Genomic DNA, 22,227 nt, shown 5'->3' on the forward strand with positions numbered 1-22,227 from the left:
GCCTGAAGCCGCAAGCTGGGTGAAGCAATACTGGATTTACACTAGAATGGGGAGCTGTCCCTCAGCTAACCATCTCCTTCTCCAATACCACATCCTGCCATGCTGGAGAGCACTGAAAATTGCTGCCCTTCCTTCCATTTCCTTGGGTGATTCGCAGAAACTTCCCCCAGGACTCCCTGGCGAGGGCCAGCTCGTGGCCCTACCCACGTCCCCCCCAAGGCAGGCTCCCCACGGTACCCCAATGCAAAACCAGCCTCCTGACGATGCTTGCCTGGCGCCATGGGATAGAAAGGGGTAGGTGCTTCAGATAGGAATCCCTAAAGAAACCGAGGCCAGAGCTCAGCTGTTCTAGTCAGTGCCATTACACTGATTTACCCAAGCAAAATTACTGTGGGCCTTTACCTTCAATACAATAGCATTTCCCCTACACTGCACATTATTTTATATATTCAGAGTACCACGTCATTGTTAGATGGGCAAAATCATCAGATCATCTCTCTTTTCTGTAATGTTTCCAGGACTGCAAGCCAGCACGGTCCCTACAGAGGAGAACACCCACCTCATCGTTTTCCAAAGGCGTACGCAGCTACTGGATTATTCTGCAAGTGCTCCGAAAGTACTCATTCTATAAAGAAGAGAAGAAAATGTTTAAATGTGGAGCTGCGCTCAAGGTAGCAAAAGCTGCATGACTGCTGTTCATTAAGCTTTGGTGGTCTCCCAGCTCAATCACAGAATGCACTCAACTTTGAGAATGTGTGTAATTATGTGTGCAGCGTGGCTGTTGGAAAAATGATGTCTATACTTGGGAAAATATAGGCTTTTTTTCCTCTAGTGTCTTAGAGATTGAGCTGAAAAAGAGCCAGAGCAGAAACCTTTGTATTAAAAAAAGCCGCCACAAAACAAAATGCCACTACCTGGTTGTTTTAAAAGCTAAAACATGGTTACCTCTAATACCTGGAACATTAGCTATGAATCTTCTGTTTTCTTCATTCCATGCAACTTCTGGACTACTTTTTTGCTTACTGTAATAAAGTGACTTTCTGTAGGCACAGGTGGTTTTTAATTGTCACATGCTGACTGCAGCCTTCTTTTTAAGGAGCACTGTGTACTACAATCAGGGCAAATACAACAGCTAGTTTTAACAGTGGAGGAACAATCTTTTATAGTCACAAAGCAAGGCAAACTTCCATGAGATGGTCTCATACAGATGGAGCAGCAACAATTTGGGGTTACCTTTAAGGCTCCCCTAAGAAGATCTTGGCCACAAAAATCCGGCTGACCTAAAGCGTGTTGGCGCCAATGAAAGTTGCAGTGGGTAGTTTGACTAACTGAGTTTGTTAAGTGGGGTGAATAATATATCCCTTTCCTCACGTTAGTGGCTTGGGTATGAAGTCACCCTGGAGATGCGTATCACAACTCACTTGAAAGCACATAGCATGTGAGTAAATTATATGGTACTGCACATTTTGAGGGATTGCAGTCTCACATGAGGACTGGGAACATGTGACAGAAATAGCGTGATGTTTTTCTTCTGTGTCGCATGTTATTTCCAGTAGTGTCCAGAGTAACAGAGAAACAAAGGACATGTGAGGACTGCTTGGGAATTTTCTCCTGGAAGTGCAGCTAAAGTCTTAGCTTTTTACTTTATAACCTTCCTTGCACAATGTTTTTTCAACCTGGTTCCCAAGTTGAGCAGCTGGTGAGGCAGGTAAACACACACACGTGAACAGAGCGTGGACGTCCTCCTGTGTGAAAGGATTTCATCTCAGCAGGAAAATGCTGTGAGCTGCCTAAATCCGTCTCCTGCAGGAACCCGGACAAATCCCCTCGGCCAAGAAGGGTCCTCTCCCATCCAAACTGAACGCTTTTTGTCTCGGCATCTTTACAAAGACACGTACAGCCCATGGCGTGAGAGAGGGGCTGCCGTTTTGTTGCTGCATGACCGTTTCTCCTCTCTGCTGCGTTCGTTGGTTTGTTGGTGCTCAAGTCCTATCATCTGACGTGAGAATCAAACACATGCCCCTGCCCTCATGTCCACCACGGTCATTGGGTGTCACAGGCCCTGTCCATCTCCTGCCTGACAGAAAGTGGATCCAGAGCCCCCAACTCTCTCTGATCTTAGATTAACAGGGGCAGGATGAGGCAGAGGTCAAATTCAGACCCGGTGGGGGCAAACTGAGCAGAAATGGTGCACAAAGAAGTTCTTGATTCTTCTCTGAGCCAATATGACTTTTGTCTGGGGCTGATCACCGGCTCCCCACGAAAGGCCCTTTGTCCGGCTGTTGGAGGGACCCTTTACTATCAGTCCAAGTCGTGCGCAGGTTTGCGTTGCTGAGCTCCCTGCAGCTGGAGCAGAGCAAAGGGTCTTTGGCATAAGCGAGACTCACAGTATTTCCCCTGATGTGAATGGTTTTCCTTCTGATTCATCCCACCATCAGGAAGAGGAGGGCATCTGGTACCGCCTTACCGCAGCTGAGTTTTTGCCTAGTGCCTTCCCATCGGTGCATCAGGAGGTGAATTTTCTTTACCTATTTGAAATCATTTCGTATGTGAAGAAACAATGAATCACAAAGAGAAGCCTACAGCAATTAGAAACTCCTTTCCTCTCACCTTTGCCAAAGCTAGATTTTTTTCCCTAGAACAAAGCCCAGGCAAGCCTTCCTACGCACAACAATGATTACGTAGATCACTCTGGATTTTGTTTTTTTCACAGGCCATGAGCAAGCAAAGAAGCTCAGGAGAACACTCTATTTCACAGGCATGTTTATTACGCTTCCTTGGAAATCCCATTGTTTGCTGGTAGTGCCTGCTTTTGGCTACAAGTGCTGTGCCCTCGTGACGTCGGCTGCCTTTAGTTGTGCCAGGGTGCTAGCAAATAAGCATGAGATTTGGCAAACTAAAAAGGTGCCACTGGAATAAGTCAGTCCTGGCAGTTCGCGCATTCGTTTCAACGTGCTGAAGTGGGATCAGCGAGCAAGTGCTTTGCGAGGCTGCTTCCAGTCACACATGTCCATCCGTCAGTGAAACCTGTGCTGGCAGCGCACCTCGTGTCCCCTCTTCCTTGCATGTTGTGTGTGTCCCTGGCAGGATGGAGCCAGTGCTTTCCCAGGAGAGGACTGCTGAGACACACTGTATGAGTAAGGTCTCATTTGCATAAAGATTGCACACTCATGCTATGAAGGAGGTTTCCTAGGCACAGTCTCATTTCCTTCTGTAGGTAGGTTTGCCTTCACATAGGAAAAACCCTATTCTTGAAGTCCTTGGACAGAAACCAGTTTACATTGGCACACCACAACACCGTCCTCCTGGCATCTTTGGGTCCACCCAAGTCTGACTGCATGGAGGCACACTCTGCCCCTCTGAAGCAAAACCGAGTCTCTGCTTTGAGTTGGATTCAGGTATCCCGCTCGCATGGGCCGTGCTTTGCTGACAAGTAGGAAAACCCCTATTCTTGAAGTCCTTGGACAGAAACCAGTTTACATTGGCACACCACAACACCGTCCTCCTGGCATCTTTGGGTCCACCCAAGTCTGACTGCATGGAGGCACACTCTGCCCCTCTGAAGCAAAACCGAGTCTCTGCTTTGAGTTGGATTCAGGTATCCCGCTCGCATGGGCCGTGCTTTGCTGACAAGAGGTCTCATTCCACCCCTAAAAGGCTTTTCAACGTCACCGATGCACCAGTGTTTGCATGGCTCCTCCTCTCCTTGTGGGCTTCACCCAGGAGGTTTCAGCGGGAGCAGAAGTCTGCTTCGAATGGGGAGGGAGGAACCCGGAGGTGGCAAATGCAGGGCTGAACGTTTCCGTCTCCACCACTCAAGGCTTTCCTCAAAGCGTAGAGCTCAGCTTTGTTCCATTGCCACGGTAAGAGGTAACTCAGCTACAGCAGGTGAAGTAAACTGGTTTTGGACTAGTGCAGGAGCTAGTGCCGGAGAGCAGATGCTGAGAGGAGATCCTGGTAGAGAGAGGGATTTGTATCAAAATCAGCTGCCTGGCAGGGAAAGAGATTGTTTTCTCTATTCCCTCTCACCTGGGTCATGCTGTTCTGAGTTACAAAAGGGCAGGATGGATTTATCGGCCCCAGGGATCCCTTTAATGTACAATATGTATGAGCTTTTGGTAACAGGATTTGTGCCCCTCCACCCCCCCCAGTGTCTTCTGAAATCTTTATTCAAGATTTACCTGCTTCACTGGTAATGAACGATCTCATTCATTCTTAACTCCGGAAGGTTATTCCCAAGTTTGCTCAAGTTGCCTGGAACTAACATGTTTCTATGTAAAAAGAGAGAAAATTCAATGGCATTTCACTACACTTACATTATTTTAGGATTTAAAGACATATTGTCTTAACATGCCCGAAACAGGTCACTAAGCATTGCAGACAGAAAGCCATTTTTTCCCCACATTAGCAGAGTGGTGGCAAATAAAATAAAAAACATTTAAAAGAAGGAGCTGAGATGAAAAAAATGCACAAGACTTTGTACAAAAACTCAGAATTGACATACAGCGTCAATTCAAGAGTCACGTTTCGAGTATCTCGACCCCTGCGAATGCCAAATTCTTCATTTTGCAGGTGTTACGTGCTACGCATTAAGCGACACGGTAAGTAAACACGTTAAGGGTTTTGGAAGAAACTGAAAGGAGGAGAGCCAAGTCTGCTCGGGGCCCTACTGACCTACAACAACAAGCGGCCTTGCACTCAACTTTAGAAATGCCTCCGCAAAAAGCCATTTTCACACAGGCTCTGTCCCTTCCCCACTGCTAAACGCAGAGTCAATATTTTCCCGGCTTGCGCCCACAGAGGCAGAGCTGTCATGCCTGTGCCCGTAGCCCTGCTGGGGTGGTTGCTCTCATCCCCACAGCCCTTCCCCAAAGTCTGACCCTGGGTCTCTGCGAGGTTTTTCAGACTGATTGGGCTTTGCCTGTCTGTCTGCTGCCTGTGGCTGCCAGGCGCCACGTACCCGTCTTGCCGTCCCTGTGCTCCATGGCACTGCCAAACCAGCTGTCCCTCGCCTGGCGATCCCAGGAGCCAGACCTTCGGTGCAGCGAGTGGGGCGTAAACGCAGCCTCTCCATGCCCCCTGAGCTCTGGTGCGGGAAACAGTGACGCCCTGCTGCACCGCAGGTGACAATCTGCAAGGGAGACAGACAGGTAAAGCATCACTTCATCAGTAAAGAGAGGGGAGTCCGAGACAGCTTTCTCTGACACAGCTCTGCACCCCACGCTAGCAGAGCCACAAACTGCATGCGTGCCATTTCCTTGCCACCCATGACTGCCAAACTACCGCCGCAGCAATCAGAGATCTTGCCATCCTGGGTGTCCGTCAGTGGGCTAAATGCGTCAGGGCTGAGGTCATTGCCGAATCCCTGGGAGGACACAGTGACTCTCGCATTCTCAGAGCATGAGCTTGAGCAGCTCGTTTTGAAGTTGATGAATTTGCAGGAAGGGCGGCTGTGGGGTGAATAAAATCCATCGTATCACTTGGCATCCCTTCCAGCCTCCGCTGAAGGCAGGCAGGGTACCCGCAGCTGCGAGGGACCAGGCTGACAAAATACTCTCAGTGGCTGCACAGCTCTTTGGCAGCTGATGCTAGCCTTTGGTTTGGAAAGAAAGGAAGACCTCGCTGGTAAATATCAGGAAACTGAGCCTTGCAGTAATGATTAACCACTCTGAGGACAGCACGCACAAAGAACGGTGAGAGCCTTCTAGAGATGCCATGCATTTCAGATCGGGACTGACCAAAGCCACGTGTCTGCCCCTTCGGGGAAGTCTAGCTTTCCAGCTTCTATTTCTATTCCAAAACAGGGCATTACGCCAAAAATGTCATAATTATTTTTTTCACGTTGGGGTTGGCAATGCTCCAAATTTTGCATTAAGAAAATGTTGAAAGCCTTAATTTCCACTATCTTTGATGCACACCAAATATCGGTTTTCTTAAGCTCAGAATCTTCTCTGCTGTTTTGAGGATGAGCACAAAACGCTGCTTTTCCACAGGAAATTTCTGAGCTAACTCCCCACGGCCAGACGTGGCAGGGAGGCTGCGCTCCCACCCCCCGTCCCTGCTGCACCGAGTCCGGTATCTGAGCCCCACACGCACACCAGAGTGGGATGACACTCATGATGCCTCACGCAACGAAATCGGGATCTGGAAGTGGGGGATGTAGTCTTCGAGGTGACCACTAGGTGGGAATGAAACCAGTGCTAGAAATGTCACGGGGCACTGAACCATTCAGGAATACTGACTGATGAACAGATTTTTTTCCCCTCTCCTTGATTTCAGCTCATCAGAACAAAACAACTTGGGTGAGTTGAAAAAAAAAAAACAAGTTTTGACTAGTGATGAACTGGCTGAAATGAAATATCCCAGCTCAGTTACGCCAGCGGAAAGGAAAACTAAGTAAATAGGTGAGTAAGTTGGGAGAAGAAACAATCCCAAGTCAGATTACTCGCCTGTTTCAAAACCTGTATTTTCCACCAGAAAAATCTTTCGGGTGGAAAAATTCCCAGCAAAACTTTGCTGCAGAAAGAGAGCCCTGCATCTCCACGAGTGGAGCGGCTGACTTGCCTGGCTAGTGTCAGGCTATTTGCACGGGGATGTAGTCGTGAAGGCAACGGCTGAGGAGGAATTAAGTGAGTCAGGACAAAGGAGCAGTAACCACAGCATCACCTGGGACAGGGGCACTGCTCAGAGCGGCAGGAGGCTGGCCGGGGAAGCCAGCAGCGGTGACCAGGCACTGGTAGCCCTGACAGCCACCCTTCCCCAGCTGAGCCTTTTCCGCTGCTGAGGGTGGGGTTGGGAATACCCTTTTCTGGGGGTTCCTCCCATTTCAAAGACAGACATGTTAGTAGTGAGAAGAAGAGGAGCCGGTTAGAAACCAGGCTCCCTGAAAATGACGGCTTGGACTCACCCTGCTGGGTTTTCCAGCCGTTGTAAATCCAGTCTGATTTCTAATATTTGACCTTCCTCATTTAAATGCTCATGTCCTCCTGGTGAGCTTTCTATGGGGGCTGAAACTTGCTGTGCCTTGCTCTGCTGTCTCAGTGATGCTCGTTCTTGGCATGGGTGGGCTGAGCAGGTGGTTCTCCTGAATGAGCTCCAAATGTTTGGGAGGCCACAGGTGCACTGATTTTCTGAGGTACTGAGTTCTCCTGTTTCCTCCTGACTTCAATACTGTGTCCTTTTTACAGTCAAAAGTCTCACTATCTTTTCTTGCCCTCATGTAAACCCTCTTCTTCCCTGATTTTCCGTCCCCTTATTACGACTCTTCAGTCTGGTTTACACTACCCCCCTCTCAGCACTGACCTGAAGGCTTATTTCCCTGTTGTTCTGTGTATCCAGATGGATATCCGCCTCCCATCAGCTAGTCTTCTCTCCTGAAATTAACCCCTATTTCCCCGCCTCTACTGCCTGAATGACAGCAGTTCTGGGAGAGGCAGCTAAACTGGCTTTTCTTCCTCAGTTGTGTGGCTTGTACAACTGCCTCGGCCTCCCGTTATAATGAAGGGCATCGACAACCAGCCTGACAAACCGGAATGGAAAGAGCCACCATCACAGGACCACTGGGGACCACTGACAAATGTCCACGGACAAATGGTGGTTCCCAGTTGGGGCTGGTGCCTGTTCACTATTGCATCTCGTCTCCTAAATTCCTACTGGATTTTCCTATCAAGAGGCGCCTCTGGTGACTGGGTCAGAAGGATCAGAGTGGCATCCATCAGGGTAGGGCAGAGAGATTTCTCAATATTTTTTGATCAGTTGTTTTAATCTCCCAGTTTGCTGGGAAAGCTTTTAATCATACAGGATGGAATTATATAATGGGACTGTTGGAGTAATTTAGGTTTGGCACTGGCTTGATTAAAATAATGATGACTATTTGTGCAAGACCAAACTTCTACATTTACTGATAGAACACCTTCCATCCATCCTTTCTTCCCTTCTTCCATCTGTTCATTGGTCCATCCATCCATCCATCCATCCATCCTTTCTTCATCATAAACAGAAAGGATGACTGCTACTGACCCAGCCCAGATTTACGACGAGCTTCTGATTTGTAAGTCTTTCCAGCCCATTTAACCTTCTCTCTCTCCTCTCTGTGCTCCATACCTGCCCTTCTCATGAGCAGCCCCGAGATGAGGTGCCAGATGCACTGTGCAGTCCGAGGCTTGCCTCAGCAGGGACTAGGACCAGTTGTCCAAACGTCCTCTGCCTCTGTGATGTAACCCAGGACTGTCATGGAGGCTTCCTTCAGCTCTCGGCAAACTTGTGACACGACCTGCTGATGTACTCCAAGGAAACCCACTGAGGGGACACATGACTCACAAAGGCTTGAGATTGCCAAAGCACTTCTAGTGACATTACCACGAAGCACGCAACTGGCAAGACGGCATCTGGAGAGAGAAAGGTCAGCCTCCCAAGTTAAATGCATTGCCGTGTCATCTATTGTGTGGGCCACAGATGAAGAGCGTACTAAAGGAGGTTTGGTTTTAACCCCTGCGGTAGCCACGGACATTGTGGTAACGGTAATTCCAGGTTTGGTAACAGTGGGCACACCACAGATGCTGAAAAAGTTTCTCCTTCGAGAAGTGGTAAGGTGATGGATGACTTAAGTTACTGTGACTACTCCCATTCTGATCTCTTTGCAGTTTTGTGGCTGGCTGCTGCTTTTGCAAAGATTTTTCTTCTAATGCCCTCTTAACAAAAGTCGGATATGTTGTGACCAGGGGAAATATTAACACCAGTAACATTTGCGCAAAAGCAGAGCATTTCAGAGAGCTTACAGTAAACCTTACTTCAAAAAAGCACCGTCCTTCTACAGAGCACCAAGGGAGGAGTTGTTGCCATTGCTTTCTAGGTCAGACAGCCCCAGGCTTGAAAGCAAGCATCAGTTGTCCTTTGCCTGAATCCCAAAAGGCTGGAATGGGTTTCGGATAAAATATAGAAATTTTTGGGCAAGAACGCCACAACAGGGTTAACTGACAGGGCAGGTCTGGGACTGGTTAAGTTTTGAAATGATAGGGAGATGTCAAATGGAGCACCGCTGCAGCTGATGGGAGCTGTGGTTGCTCTGTCCTCCAGAGAGCTACCAGCAAAAGTGTCCCAGGCAGAAAAACTGCACAGCAATACAGTGGTGGCCCTGAGGACGTGTAGATGGCTGCGCTATCAGGTGGGTCTCTCCAGTACCAGCCTCCAGTCCCTGTCCCCGTCTGTTTCACACACCTACTCTGCCGTGATGCAGCGTGACACGGGCATGGGAGAACTGCCCTGGCAGGAGCCTGTAACACTCATGCAGGAGGCAAAGCAGTTTGGTAAGGAAGGCTTAGGCAGGGCAACCTCGGAGGCACACCGCAGGCACTCTCACCAGCGGAAAGAGAGTTGCGGCCAAAGGTGACTCTGACAGTGGGCGGTGCGGGTGAGGAAGAGCTGCACCAGAGGGATGGAGGTGGTGCCAGCAGAAACCATGGAAAGAATGAGGGAGGTTCACTCTCTGAGACAAATTATTTGGGGTGTGTCATCAGGACCTGGCTGCGTGGTTGTTGGACTGGCAATCTACGTCCAGCCGACACAAGCTGTTGAGGTGGCAGGCTGGTATGTGGCCCCAAGCTTTTCAGTTGCTCAATCATCTTCAGGAGTGAGAAAAACACAGGGTCTGGAAGGGCTGTTATGGGCTGGGAGTAAGATGAGCAACAGGATAGGTGGAGAAAGCCCAAGCCAAATCAAGACAGTCAGCTAAAAGTTAAGACAGATGGAAAAAACCAAACAAATCCCGCACAGGCCTGGAAGTGGACTATTCCTCTTAGATTTGCCTGACCCAAATAGCTAAAGGCATGATAAACCCCAGGCTGTTGCTCACTGCAATTTGAAACTTCTGCAAGTGCAACAATGGGCATGTGGATCCAAGCGCTGCAGCAGAAAGATGCATCTTTAGCTACTGTGACTGCTCAGGTAGACAGGGGCTGGCAGCGAGCAGGGCAGGGGTAGAGTCTGAAGCCTTTTGGCCACTGGAGCTCTAGTAATGGGACCTCAAATACATGGGGTCATCATTCACAAAAGGTGGGGTGAGAGGACGGAGTCCCCTTTTGTGACGCTCCTGCCAAGTGGAGCAGAGGAGCAGAAAGGGCAGCATGTGGGAGTAGGAGCAAAAGCGTGGCCGGGCTGCGCGTGCCTCTGGGCTGAGTCTCTCTGGGGAGTCCAGGAAAAGTTTCTGGAGGGTGAACAGGGACTGGCCAGAGCAGTTCACAGACAGGCGGGGAAGCCTGAGGGGGAAACAAAGATGTGTCACCACATATCCTAACTGGGTCACAGCAAGAATGGAAGGAGGCTCCAAGACTCGATTTTTGCCCCGTCTGCCCACTGGGAAAGGCTGCGCTAACAACGAGGCTGTGGCTGGGGTTGCCATTAGCTGTCACCAGTTACCTGGCAGAACAAGTTCCTGTGTGACAACTGGATTACAGGAGAAGGAGAGAGGAAGTGAAAAGCTGAAGAGCAGCTAATAAGGGCCCTGTGTCACAGAGTTAACCCAGTTAACTGGGAATGACCGACGATCCCCTTCTAACTCGATGCTGAAGGGAGACACAAAGGACCAGGCAGTCCAGGGAAAAATTTCTACCGGCCAGACCCATCTTAAACATTGACTGACCTGCACTGAGGGATGGATAAGGACTGGTCTGTAGCACTGCCAAAAATGAGCACTTAAGTTATCTCAGAAGATGGCAGAAGGTAGCCACAGGCTACCTGCACAGACCCAGCACGTCGAGCATAAACCCTACAGCATAACCCAGTGTTTGAAAAAGATGGGCAAGATATCCCATGGTCAGATCAACACGGGCTGTTCTGCGATAGACCTCAAGTCAAACAGCGAGAGCCAGCTTGCCTGCAGCTCCAAGGACATGCAAAGGGGGTCCCTTCTACCCCTACGTCGCCATACCTGATCTGGAAGATTTTCTTGTCTTTGGTCAATGTCGCTTGGTCAAGCTTTCCTCCTGAGAAGTGGCAATGAACAAAGCATCGCTTACTTTGGCTGAGCAGGCCTGGGTCTTGATTGCACTTCATTCACCTGCGGGCCTGTGGCAAACAGAAATGATGTTGCGGCTGCAACGTTCAGAAGCTGGTAGTATATCTGCCAGAGAAAGACCATGAGAGCAGTGTGTGCTAGAAGGTCTGTAGCAAACGCAGCAGGGTGAGCAGCACAAAAAGAAACTCAATCCCAGGCTGTAGCCTTGCAACCAGAGCTCACGTGCAGCAGCCTGGAGTATCTGGGCTCTCCTGCTGTGTGCTGCTGGAGCAACCTATCATCTGTCTGTCTGTCTGCTCAGATCGCGCCTTTGTTTTCCTAAGGAGACATCCCTCCTTCTCCTCACCTCATGCACTCCCCATTGGGGAGAGAAGTACAATGAAAACTGGCAGATTCCGGGCAGAGCTATTTCATCACACCCCAGCTCTGCCCGACCACACCTTTGCTATGGTTGGTGCTCGTCAGAGGAAAGATAGCAGGGAAAGTAAGTCCAAGTCAGGAAGCGAGTATCAAGCTGGGAAAGAAGCAGAGCTATCATTTCATATGACTCATCTTTTCCAAAGAAAGGGGTACAGGCCACATGGCCAGCGCAGAGCACTTGGGCAAGCCTTTCCACCTTGCCTCGCAGCCCCAACTACAGGGACCCTCCTCGGTTCCCATGCACAGCCCCTCTGTTCCCCAGACAGACTAACAGCTACGTTCCCAAAGACCACTGCCAGCCAAACGACTTGTCACAACTGGCCTCCTTCTGCTGGATTGCTGTGCGTGTGCGTGGACAAGCTCACGGTTTCCCTTTCATGGCAAATCACAAACAGGCTTTAGTCTACCGGATGATGCAAGGCAGATTTAAGCCCTGCTAGCTACAAGCTCAGCTGAAAATTGTTACTGGACAACACACAGCAGAAAAGCAAGGAAAGCCACTTCTGAGAATAAGATCCCCCCTTTCATTTGCTTGATCTCAAGAGCATCTAATACAGGAGGGCAGTTTAAGGACAGAGGGAAAAAGCCGGTTTATTCCTCCACGAGGGCCTCTGGCTGACCGAGAGCTTCTGAAATAGCACTCCCACTTTGTGATGTCTCGGGTCCCCCCACTCTTCCTTACAAAGATCCTGTTGCACAGGTCAAGAGATCACAGGTCTCACACCCCTAAACACCAAGCAACGCAGGCCGACGCAGCTCGCACGGACCTCTGGCAAAGACCCGGAATGACATGAAGTTTGTGCTTTTTCCTCACATCTTCTGAAAGTGTGAGAAGTGATGGGATTAACGGGGATGATTCAGATGCCGCAAGAATCCTTCCTGTTCACAGGGAGCCACGCCCGGGGTGCAGCTAAACCCAGTAGGCCATTCTATCATTATCATTATCTTAGGCCAACAAAATACCTGCATTAAGCCCAAACCCAAAACCTTTCCTTTCCCCTCCTCCCAGCTGTATGATAGACGCTATGGCAAATGTTATCGGGGGGGACTCGAGTGCTGGTACTGGTTCTGAGGGAGCTTTCTTCCTGTAGCTACACTCATACCGTGAGCTGCCATGTGTTACTGTGTTCAGCTGCAGAGACCAATCAACTTGTGCTGCCGCCTCCCCGCTGTAATCCAAAATATACCCGAGTGTTGGTTGGAAAGGGAGCTTTCTTCCTGTAGCTACACTCATACCGTGAGCTGCCATGTGTTACTGTGTTCAGCTGCAGAGACCAATCAACTTGTGCTGCCGCCTCCCCGCTGTAATCCAAAATATACCCAGCACAACTTTCCTGAGGGTATGGATGAGCCGAGATCCATGCTGCTGTCATGCAGTACATGTTGGGTAGGCTGCGCTAGGAGCTGCGCTCTTTCTACCTTTAAGTCTGCCTCCAATTACGCCGGCTAATAGCTATGTTCATTGGAACTGAGGTGCATTGATACATATTATTAGCAATACCATGGTTTCTCTCTCCAAAAATAACTACGGGGGCTTCAAACACCCCGCTCAGCCAAGCCATGCCAAGCTTCACTTCAATCAAACCACGCAGACATTTTGACTTGGTCTAGAACTTTTATTTCAAGGAGTAGAATTGTTTTGAGCATATTCACAAGAATAAATATAAAATTACTCTTCAGAGTAAGAACATGACTTTTTATAAAAATATATCTCTATCCCACAGAACCACTTAGGTGGGGTTCTCATTAGGAAATATTATTTAATAAAAAAATAAAACACTGAAAATAACATGCTTGACCTATACTGATTGGATCACCAAACAATTGAAATTTTTAAAAGGATATAAATATTGTAAATATTGTTAATAAAAATAACATTTAAATAGATGGGAAGCCACTGAGTCCATCCAGATGAACAGAACACTGTAGGAAGCCACCGTTTCTTCTACGGGGCACCAACTTCCTTGTATTCGCTGGTGTGCGTTTGTCTCTTCTTGCTTCGGTACCTGGAAGTAGAGAAGACAAGTGTGAGTTTTCGAAAGCCAGATCCAAATGGCTTTTTTGGGGAGTGAAGGGGAGGGTGTAAAAGAAGAAAAAAAATGCTGTATGACCTCCTCACGTTTGTTTTAAACCTCTAGCAGCTAGGCTCTGTCTGTGCTCATTTCCAGTTCTGAGATAACTTGCATGCAGAGACTCATTTCTCAACTCTTCACTGAAGACTTCACATTTGCATTAAAGTCTTGCTGCTGGTACTAGGTTTGCCGTTGAGAATTCCTGCTGGATCCTTCCCTGCAATAGGGCTAAGTACCCTAACTAGGTAGTTGGGTACTACCCTAAGTACCCAACTAGGCCACCTTCTGTTTGAGATGACGCAGCATCGAGTCTTCAGGTAGGGAAGAGGAATTACAGTGGTTACCATCTAGCTATCACATCTGTGAAGCTGAGCTCTCCCGCTGGGGACTGTTCCACCTTCTCGGCTCTCTGACAGCTGCTTACAATTAGTTATTACTGCAGGCTAGCAGGTCTGAATATCAAACTATCTCCGTGCAGTCAAGGAAGTGTAGGTATTCCAGTCTGTCTGGAGGTACTCAGCGGACATCTTACTACTCATACAGCTGACTTGCCTTCCTGAGCCATGAAGAAAATCTTTCTTACCTTCTGCAGATGTAGTAGCTTGCAATAGAGATGGCTGTGAGGAAAAGCAGAACTACGATAACTGTCAGTGCCACATACTCCTTACTGAGGGGTTGTCTGACAAGTTCTGAATGCACACATCGGACACCAGAGAAGCCTACGTCACACCTGAGGGTGAGAGATGCAGAATTATAGACATCGCCATGGGGTTACGCTTCAGCAGTCCACAAAGCATGCTATACCGCTGGCCTGCTGTTTCCTCAGGGACAAGCAATTTGAACTGATGTAACTCAAGCCCATATGGTCCTAGAAATGGTTGCAAATTCTTCAAGTAAATGAGGAATACCCTTAAAAATGCCTAGAGGGTCTTTATTTTGTAGACTGAATCAAAGGAGAGACGTTGCTGCTTTGCCCGAGGTCTGGATCTCACACTACTGTAAATACAGATGAACAGGGAAGCACATCAGAATGAGTGTCCCAAGTTTAAGTTGGGTTGGTGACTAATTTCAGGTGTCTAAGACCCCCACCCAGGTTTCATTGGAGCCAGCACATGTGCTTAACACTTGCTTAAATGCAGCTGAGGTGTATTATAGATATACTGCTCCTCTTCAAGTTCTTGTGAACATTTAAACACTTGGCTGGATTGGTGTTCCAGCTAAGTGTCAACAGCGGCGAGATCAAAGGCCACGTACGGTTCACCTCAAAGCCCACCTCAGGGAGGTCTGCAGGACGCACTGCGCCGTGTCCATACCTGCAATAGTGCTCATCCAAGTCCACTATGTACACGCACTGTCCGTGGAAGCAGTAGTCCTTCATTTCGGGCTTACATCTAGTTATCCCAACTTGAGCCACACGTGGACTGTTCTCTGTCTGGACTGCAAGGAGATTTTGTTAGTATCTCATCAGCCTTATTTTCCCTTTGTATTTCCCAAACAATGTACCAGCTTTACAAATACAACTAATAGTCTCGCTACCAAGAGACTGCCAATGCAGTAGGCATTAAAGCAGGCGAGCCTTCTGAACAGGGAAAGGATTTTCCCAGGCCAGAGTGATATTGACTTTTCCTTTGGGAGTTCCACATGAGCTATTTCTGCTTTTACAGCAGAGTTCTCACCTCAGACAGAGCTCTTCCGCTGAAGAAGCAATATTACAGGAAATGAAGGCTAAAAAGTGGTTCAACAACACTGATCACTTTGCAGGATGTTGGCAATGTTGCTCAACAGAAAAATCATTTCCAAGGGCACCTCAGTGAGGCCGCCAACCCAAGGAAGATGGGAACCAAAGACTTGTTATTTACGAAGAGAGCTATGCAGTACACTTACTTAGTGCTGTTGTGCAGTTCTCCATTTCACCAGGCTCACATAATGGGATCACTGTTGTGCCCAGGACTGCTTGCAATAGGTAACCTATAAGAGAATAAAAAGAAGAGTCAAAACTAGATGCTTTTCAAGTATAGTTAAGTATTTTAGCTGGTGTACTCATTAAGTTAATACAAGAAGAACAGAAGCTTTTTATCTTAGTAGGAAAAACCCAGTGTTGTAAGCTGACAAAATACAGGTCTGAGAGATCTGCTGGCTATATTATATAAGGCTGCCCAAAGAAACATCTCTGAAATACAAACTTTTTACGTAGAACAGAGATCAAACAGAAACTCGGTGTCTGTGACCACCTCTCACCCACACTCTGAGTGAAACTGGGCAGGAACAGGCTTGGAGAGATTACACAGGAGAGGCAGAAATTAGGCCAATTCTGATTATGTTACGTTTCTGACTAGTCTGGCATGGCACCTGTGCAAGGGACACAGCCAGGGTTCCAGAACTAGGCATGACAATCCAGCATCCATCGCAGGAGGAGTTCTTTTGGTGATCAAAATCAAGATGTCCTTGAGTCACAACGGTCCACGGGGAGAGAATTTCCTAGGACTCAGCAAGTCAGCATAGCTGGTGACTCAGCACACCAGGTCAGTGCCGAGCCAGGCTCAGCACCCCACCACTGGCTTCAGAGACCACATACTGCTCGAGGTAGGCTTAACACAAAAGCTGCTCTTGAGCAGCAAAGAGCTTCCTCAGCCATCTACTTGCTGTAACCAGCCTGAAAGGCTGGACAGTTCCTGCACTAATACCCACTCTTGTGTTGGAGTTTGCAAGTGGGCTTTTACCTGAAAAAGACAGCTAACATGAGATAGCAAACCCTGTTCATCTGGTCACTGGATTGGAGAGGGTACTGACCACTTTACGGATCCTGGGCCAGTGTTACTTATCTCAGCAGAACCCCAGAAGAAAACAGGTAAATTTCTGTTCTTCCTTCACCATCCACGCTAAAGAAAACTGCAGCTCAGCAGGTTTGATGTGGGTACCAGACATAATAGGAGATTTCACCACGCAGGCTGAGGATTTTGGCTACCGGAGCAGTGGCTGCATTTTCTTGGGGAGCAAAGGCCCTCCTTCCCTTCTCTCAGAGACTCAGCTTATAAAGCATTTTGACATCTTTCGGGCGGTAGTGTGCTGCACAGACACAGCCTTCAGGTATTCTACTAGTTAAATGAACAGGATTTGAAGGCCAACACAAGTACTTGTAACTTCATGGCTAGCCCATGAAGAACAGTCAATGTTTGCCCAGCTGGCCATGAAATCCATTTGGCTAACACTCCTCCTCCCGTGGTCACAAACTAACCTGCTCATGAACTGCTTAGTCATCAAGCCCCATTCCAGAGAGGTCTGTAATTTGTGTCTTTGGGCTGTTTGCCTCTATTAACTTGTCAGGTCGTGCATGTCTAATGGAGGGAGCGTGCCTTCATAATTTCTTGATCACTCTAATTCAACTCCAGTTATTAGAAAGTTTCATTACATCTCAGAGTTAAATCTAGTAGTGATTTATGGATTTCCTGCAGCTCACCTCTTTCTGGGTGATTAGCAGGCTTCCTTTAAGCTTTATTCCAGCTAGATACAAGAACAGCAGGGATATTCATCTTAGAGGGACAGGGGTTTTTTGTACGTTTATTTGTGTTTCTTTAAAAACACTATTCCTTCTCCTTACCTCCCTCTCCACCGCATTCCTTGCAAAGCTAATAAGCCAGGTTTCCACCAAGCTTTAGAAGAAAGGACAAAGACTAGGTCCACCAAAGTGAGAGCCACGGTAACAGATCTGCGCCTGCTACCATGACTCAGCAGGACCTGCCTTTCACTCCAACGGGGCAGGATCAGCAAGTTTACTTTCAGGGTGGGATTTTTTTTTTTTTTTTTTTTTTTAAACAGCACTGTGCTCACTATAGATTTCATCAGGAGAAGCAGTTTAACACTTCTATGAGGCCAATTTGAGTCGTCACGATAGAAAGTTAAAGTGTTTGAAGGATGAGGCCACCAGCTGACAGACGGTGGCAGCTCAGTTACCGCTAGGACAGTGGGCTTTGAGCTTCAGCCAGGGAGCCGGTGTCCCAGATGATGCTCAGAAAAGAAGATTTACTGAGTCAGTCCTTCTTCCCAGGAACTAGAGGGACATTTCAGGAGTGCTCCATGGACTAAGCTGCTGCCTCGGCAGGAAGCAGATGTGGCACAGGACAGCTCTGTCCCGCTAAGCGTACACCATGTCATTGCAAGAAGGGATGCTGAAATCCTGCGACTAGCGAGAGTTAGTGACCTGCGGCTCCCTCCTGCTCCCCACGTACTGCTGCTATCATCTTTGTGTGACGTGCTATGGCAAGATTTGGGCTGGGGGCCACATGACAGTAATGAACATAAGGCAAAATATGCTAGAGGTACTGGAGATATCCACTTCTATCATATTAGTTAAGTAGATGGATGAAGCCAGCTGACGATCTCCTTTAGCCTACATATTTCTGTTGCAGCTTGCATACTTCCTTGATCTGAGCACGATCTCAGCAGTTGCTTTTTAATCTAAAGTTCCCAGTTGGAGAGTTACCAGAACCCGGCTTTTGCATTTGAGAAAGTCAAACCGTACATGAAAGAGACGGGTCAGCTCTTCTCTTTGCACTGCTTTCCAGCTAAAGGAAAGGCCAAAACTCAGACACCTGGGAGCGACAAATTAAAAATAACCTCCTCCTCCAACACCCAACAAAGGCTTGACCCGATAGCCTCCTCCACCTGACTGCAGGCACACAGGCCGGAACGGCTGGGGTGCAGGCGTGGATATTTGCTGACAACCAGCAGTATTTCCTGCGTTCGGGCAAAGTTCTTCCTGCTCTGCACTGTTATATTTTGCCCTTTCCCCCATGACCATATTTATCCTCTGACATCAATGGGAGGGGGATCCTGCAGGAGGATAAGGGATCCACACACCACAATGGCAAAGGAGAGCCTTTCCCAGAATAATTATCAGATGATGTACACCAAACACAGGACCTGGGAGAGGTAGTTATATTTTTATTCCTTCGCTGTTCACTAAGCAAATACTCTACAGGCTACAAGATAACAGTAATGAGGCGGTGGATATTCACGTGTGCCTCACAGGAATGCGAGTGCTACACTTACTGCTACACCACTAGCATGCATGCGCAATACCATCTGGTACTGCAGGTATTCCTGTAAGGTTAACACCGACAGCAGTGGCTATTACTGGAACAGGAATAACGCTGCTGTTTACTCGTCCTTGCACAAAGGATGAAAGGAAAAGGAGAGACAGAGACTGGCTGCCTTTGCTTCCTGCAGCCTTCATCAGAGATGACATGCAAGGGCTAATTATCAGTTCACCCACTGAAAGCCAGCTATAGTTTCCAGTTAAAGGATGAAGGATGCACATACAGGATACATCTAACCGAGAACTAGTCTCTTTGCGAGACTTACACCCATTTTAAAGGGGAATTGTCAGGTTTCTGAGAGGTCAATCATCATTTGAGTTGGCTTTGCCTGTCACCGAGATCACTAGTCTTGTACTAGTTCATCTGAAGAAGACCCCATGATGCTACTTCACATTTGGCATCTCTCTGGTCTCTCTGCCACAGCGGTAGCGCCTACACTTTTCACGTGAGTGGCATTTTCAAAGCAATGCCAAGCCCAGAGGTGTCCAGGTGACATGCACCTGGAGGATCTCAGTCCATTTTAACTGTAGAGACAGATCAAGGTGGATCCCCGTCACCTGATTTTGGACACCCAGAGCATGTCTGACTGTCTAAAGCCTTCTTTGTGTAGACTAAGCAGGAAACGTGGAAGTCAACCAGTCTGTCCTATTGGCTTTGCGAGCATCGCTACTACCACCATTTAACTCTAGTGCATTGCCTTCTGTATCTCTCTGCTGCTAACCTCCCTAGCTAGCCAAGGCAGTTTGCAGGCCATCTCAGACAAAGCAAGCACCTCTGCCAATAAAGGCTAGGTGGGTGGTTGTATTTTAGATGAGGATCACAGAAACGTAGAGTTAGCCAGAAAAGCCTTGCAAACAGCTTACTTTTATTCAATAGTTGGATGTGCAACTAAAGCCCTTGCTCACATCAACCACAGCATCTCTAGAGTTCAGGTTATCCACGTAGGCTGAGCATTTTTTCCTGGGAAAGGGGAAGCGGTCATTTGCGATAATTTTAACCACCTCAGAAAGAGCACACCTCCCCACCCTCGCACTCGTGATACATCATCTGGCTTCTTCATGACGTTTTGGGTAGGATGTACCTGGTGCCTGCTTGCCTGACCACACCCATCAAGGCAGGTGCCCAACGCTCCTCTTCATGAGATGAGATGCACAAGATGTACAGGTTGCTCTTCTCACCGATGTGAAAGGAGATGCTATCAGCCCTTTCCACCCCCCACCCCCTTGCGGTCTATGTATGTATGGCCTATTGTCTAAATGGAGGCACCCGACGTGATGGTACTGAGAGAGACAGACTTAAATAAATTACCCTTAGGGCAACTGGACAGAAGCGTCTATACATATTTCTGGGAAGTAGTGTCCAGGTTTCCCCATCTCACGTTTTGTACCCATGACTTCAGAACTGCCGGTTCAAAGTCATGGATGCCCAGGGCCAGGCCAGAGCAGCTCTAAGGCAGCCCTGGAAACACCAGCCCGTGTGGGAAGACTATCGCTCCAAAATTGCTACAGGCCCACATGATCATCTTCAACATTGTGCCAGGACTTAGCCTTAAGCAGAGATAATGCAGATAATTACATATTATGTGCACCCACTCATCTCGGTACTGCTTCCACCCCTGTGCAGACCTATACACCAGTGATCTTATTCACATGCTACCCCCGTGCCTGGGCCGCTCTCCTTTCCACTACATGCGTGGGGGCAGAGGTCCCTACTCCACAGCAGAAGCAGAAATCCATTACCGCTTCCAGCCAGACACGTGAGCTACCGACGTTTTCCACATCTCCAGACTCAATGACCTTTACGTTCAGCCCACTTGCTGATGGCCAGACAAATGTGACGCAGGAAAACATAAGGTCAGCAGCTCCTGAAACCGTCCAGTGAGTCTGGAGATCCGAGGCCTGCCTTCCCTACTGAGTGGGCATTACAGTGACTGCAAGGAGACCGGTGCCAAGGCTCCTGCAGTAACTCATGGAAAAGGCAGGGCCTGGGCTTGGCTCCATCACCGCCACATCACCGTGTGGCTGGCACAGCGCCGTGGCTCCTCAGGGGTGAGCGACGGCTCTCTCCCACCATTGCCTTTCTACTGCGCAGTCGCCAAGCCCACGACAGCCAGGATATGAAGCTGACAATGACTGTCACTAAAGTTAGGCTTCAGCCATTCAGCAGGGAACCTCTTAAAGTCTGGCAAAACGCCAGCTACAGACAGTCTTCCCAGCTTCTGCCAGTGGCACTGAGTTCTGTTACACTACTGACCTGGGAGGGAAAGGCAGTAAAGTGCTCGTACCACGCGTTATGATGCCAACTAGCTATGACTAATCTATCCCTTACTATTAGATTTTGTGCCTGCCCCGGAAATAAATAAATCCATATACAAATCCATGAAGACATACCAGTTCCTTCCAGTGCCAGTTTTGTGCAAAACATGGCTGAGTCACAGACTACAAGATGTTTAGCCCGCTGTCCTGGCAAGTAAGATGCTGTGCAGCAGCTGATCCATAAACTATTATGAAAACACCTGGCCAAGATGAAAGACAGAAACTCATGCTGCAGTGCGCTTAGCAGATGAGGCAACATCTGCCCCAAAAGAAAAGTCTTGGGAACTGAGCTTCCCCATCGACTGCGACCCTGAGCCCAACGCCATCAGTGTGAGAATATGCTTTGTCATTAAAGCAGCGTGCGAGTGGGCCAGGTCTCGGTCCTGCCTCAAACGTTTGCTGCCCACACAGTTCGAGTCACCTCACAGGGTCAGCTCTTGGCAGTCACTGCCTGTCACTGCCAGCGCCCAGTGGAGGTGTGTGGCAAGGATCAGTTGTTGCTTCACAGCGCACCCAGGCTCCAGGACTCTCGATGCTCTAAGGATACACGTGTTCACTTTGGACTTTCAGGGAGCTTATGTCATGCAATAGAGTAACATGCTGCCAGTGAGGAGGTGGAGAAGTGTCAAGCAGAGGGAGGCCACAACCTGTTTTGTTACCATAAGGAAGTCTCTGCTGCCGTGGGGATTCACCTACTGAGCTCACACAGAGCATGGCCCAGGTGAAGGCTGCAGGACCAGACCACAAACAAGACAGGACAAGGTGAAAGAGAACAGATTGCATTGCTTTTTCTAAGGGACATGGTTTAGCGGTGGACTTGGCAGCGTTCGGTTTACAGTTGGACTCGATGATCTTAAGGTCCTTTTCAACCTAAATGATTCTGTGATTCTACGATTCTATGCCTTGCGCAGACTGTGCTGCGAGCAGAGCTGGGGACAAGGGGAATGAACATTCACCTTCACTCAGTCACAGGGCACACCTGGGCATCGCACGAGCAACGAAACATCCCGTAACAGCACGCCACAGAGTAAGACCTCTGTGCTCCATTCCTCAACTCATACAGCCACTCAGGTACACCCATCCCTGCCTGTGACATCATCTCGGAGAAGAAACACGTCGGCCTTCACCTGAGACAAGCTAAGCTTTACGTTTTGCCAGAGATTCTCCAGCAGTAAGAGAAGGCCCCAGCCCCGCGACTCAGCGCCCGATCCCCTCCCGGCCCCGGGGGGGCAGAGGAGCCGCCCGCCCATCGGAGCGGCGTGCAGCGGCTTGCCACGGCCCCCCGGGAGACATGGCGGGGGCGCCCGACGAGG

General features: G+C 48.7%; 1 protein-coding gene across 1 annotated transcript; it reads right to left on the reverse strand.

Annotated features, from left to right (window-relative positions):
* Positions 1 to 13,032: 13,032 nt before the first annotated feature.
* Positions 13,033 to 15,476, reverse strand: EREG (epiregulin). The gene is made up of 4 exons (XM_009279319.1): positions 15,388 to 15,476; positions 14,817 to 14,940; positions 14,087 to 14,233; positions 13,033 to 13,437 (listed from the first exon to the last, which is right to left on the reverse strand). Exons 1-4 carry the CDS (start codon positions 15,410 to 15,412, stop codon positions 13,377 to 13,379), a joined length of 357 nt encoding a protein of 118 aa, XP_009277594.1. The 5' UTR covers positions 15,413 to 15,476; the 3' UTR covers positions 13,033 to 13,376.
* Between the last annotated feature and the right edge of the window lie 6,751 nt (positions 15,477 to 22,227).

This window comes from Aptenodytes forsteri, unplaced genomic scaffold, assembly GCF_000699145.1.
Source record: "Aptenodytes forsteri isolate BGI_AS27 unplaced genomic scaffold, ASM69914v1 Scaffold467, whole genome shotgun sequence".
Taxonomy (NCBI): domain Eukaryota; kingdom Metazoa; phylum Chordata; class Aves; order Sphenisciformes; family Spheniscidae; genus Aptenodytes; species Aptenodytes forsteri.

Bases quoted from the DNA above. Each gene is read 5' to 3' on its own strand.
- EREG (XM_009279319.1), bottom strand. From the start codon at position 15,412: ATGGAGAACTGCACAACAGCACTAA. The intron at 14,234-14,816 runs GTATGGACACGG...TCTCACCCTCAG, and splicing joins TTGGATGAGCACTATTGCAG to GTGTGACGTAGGCTTCTCTG. The intron at 13,438-14,086 runs GTAAGAAAGATT...CTCTACTTCCAG, and splicing joins AGCTACTACATCTGCAGAAG to GTACCGAAGCAAGAAGAGAC.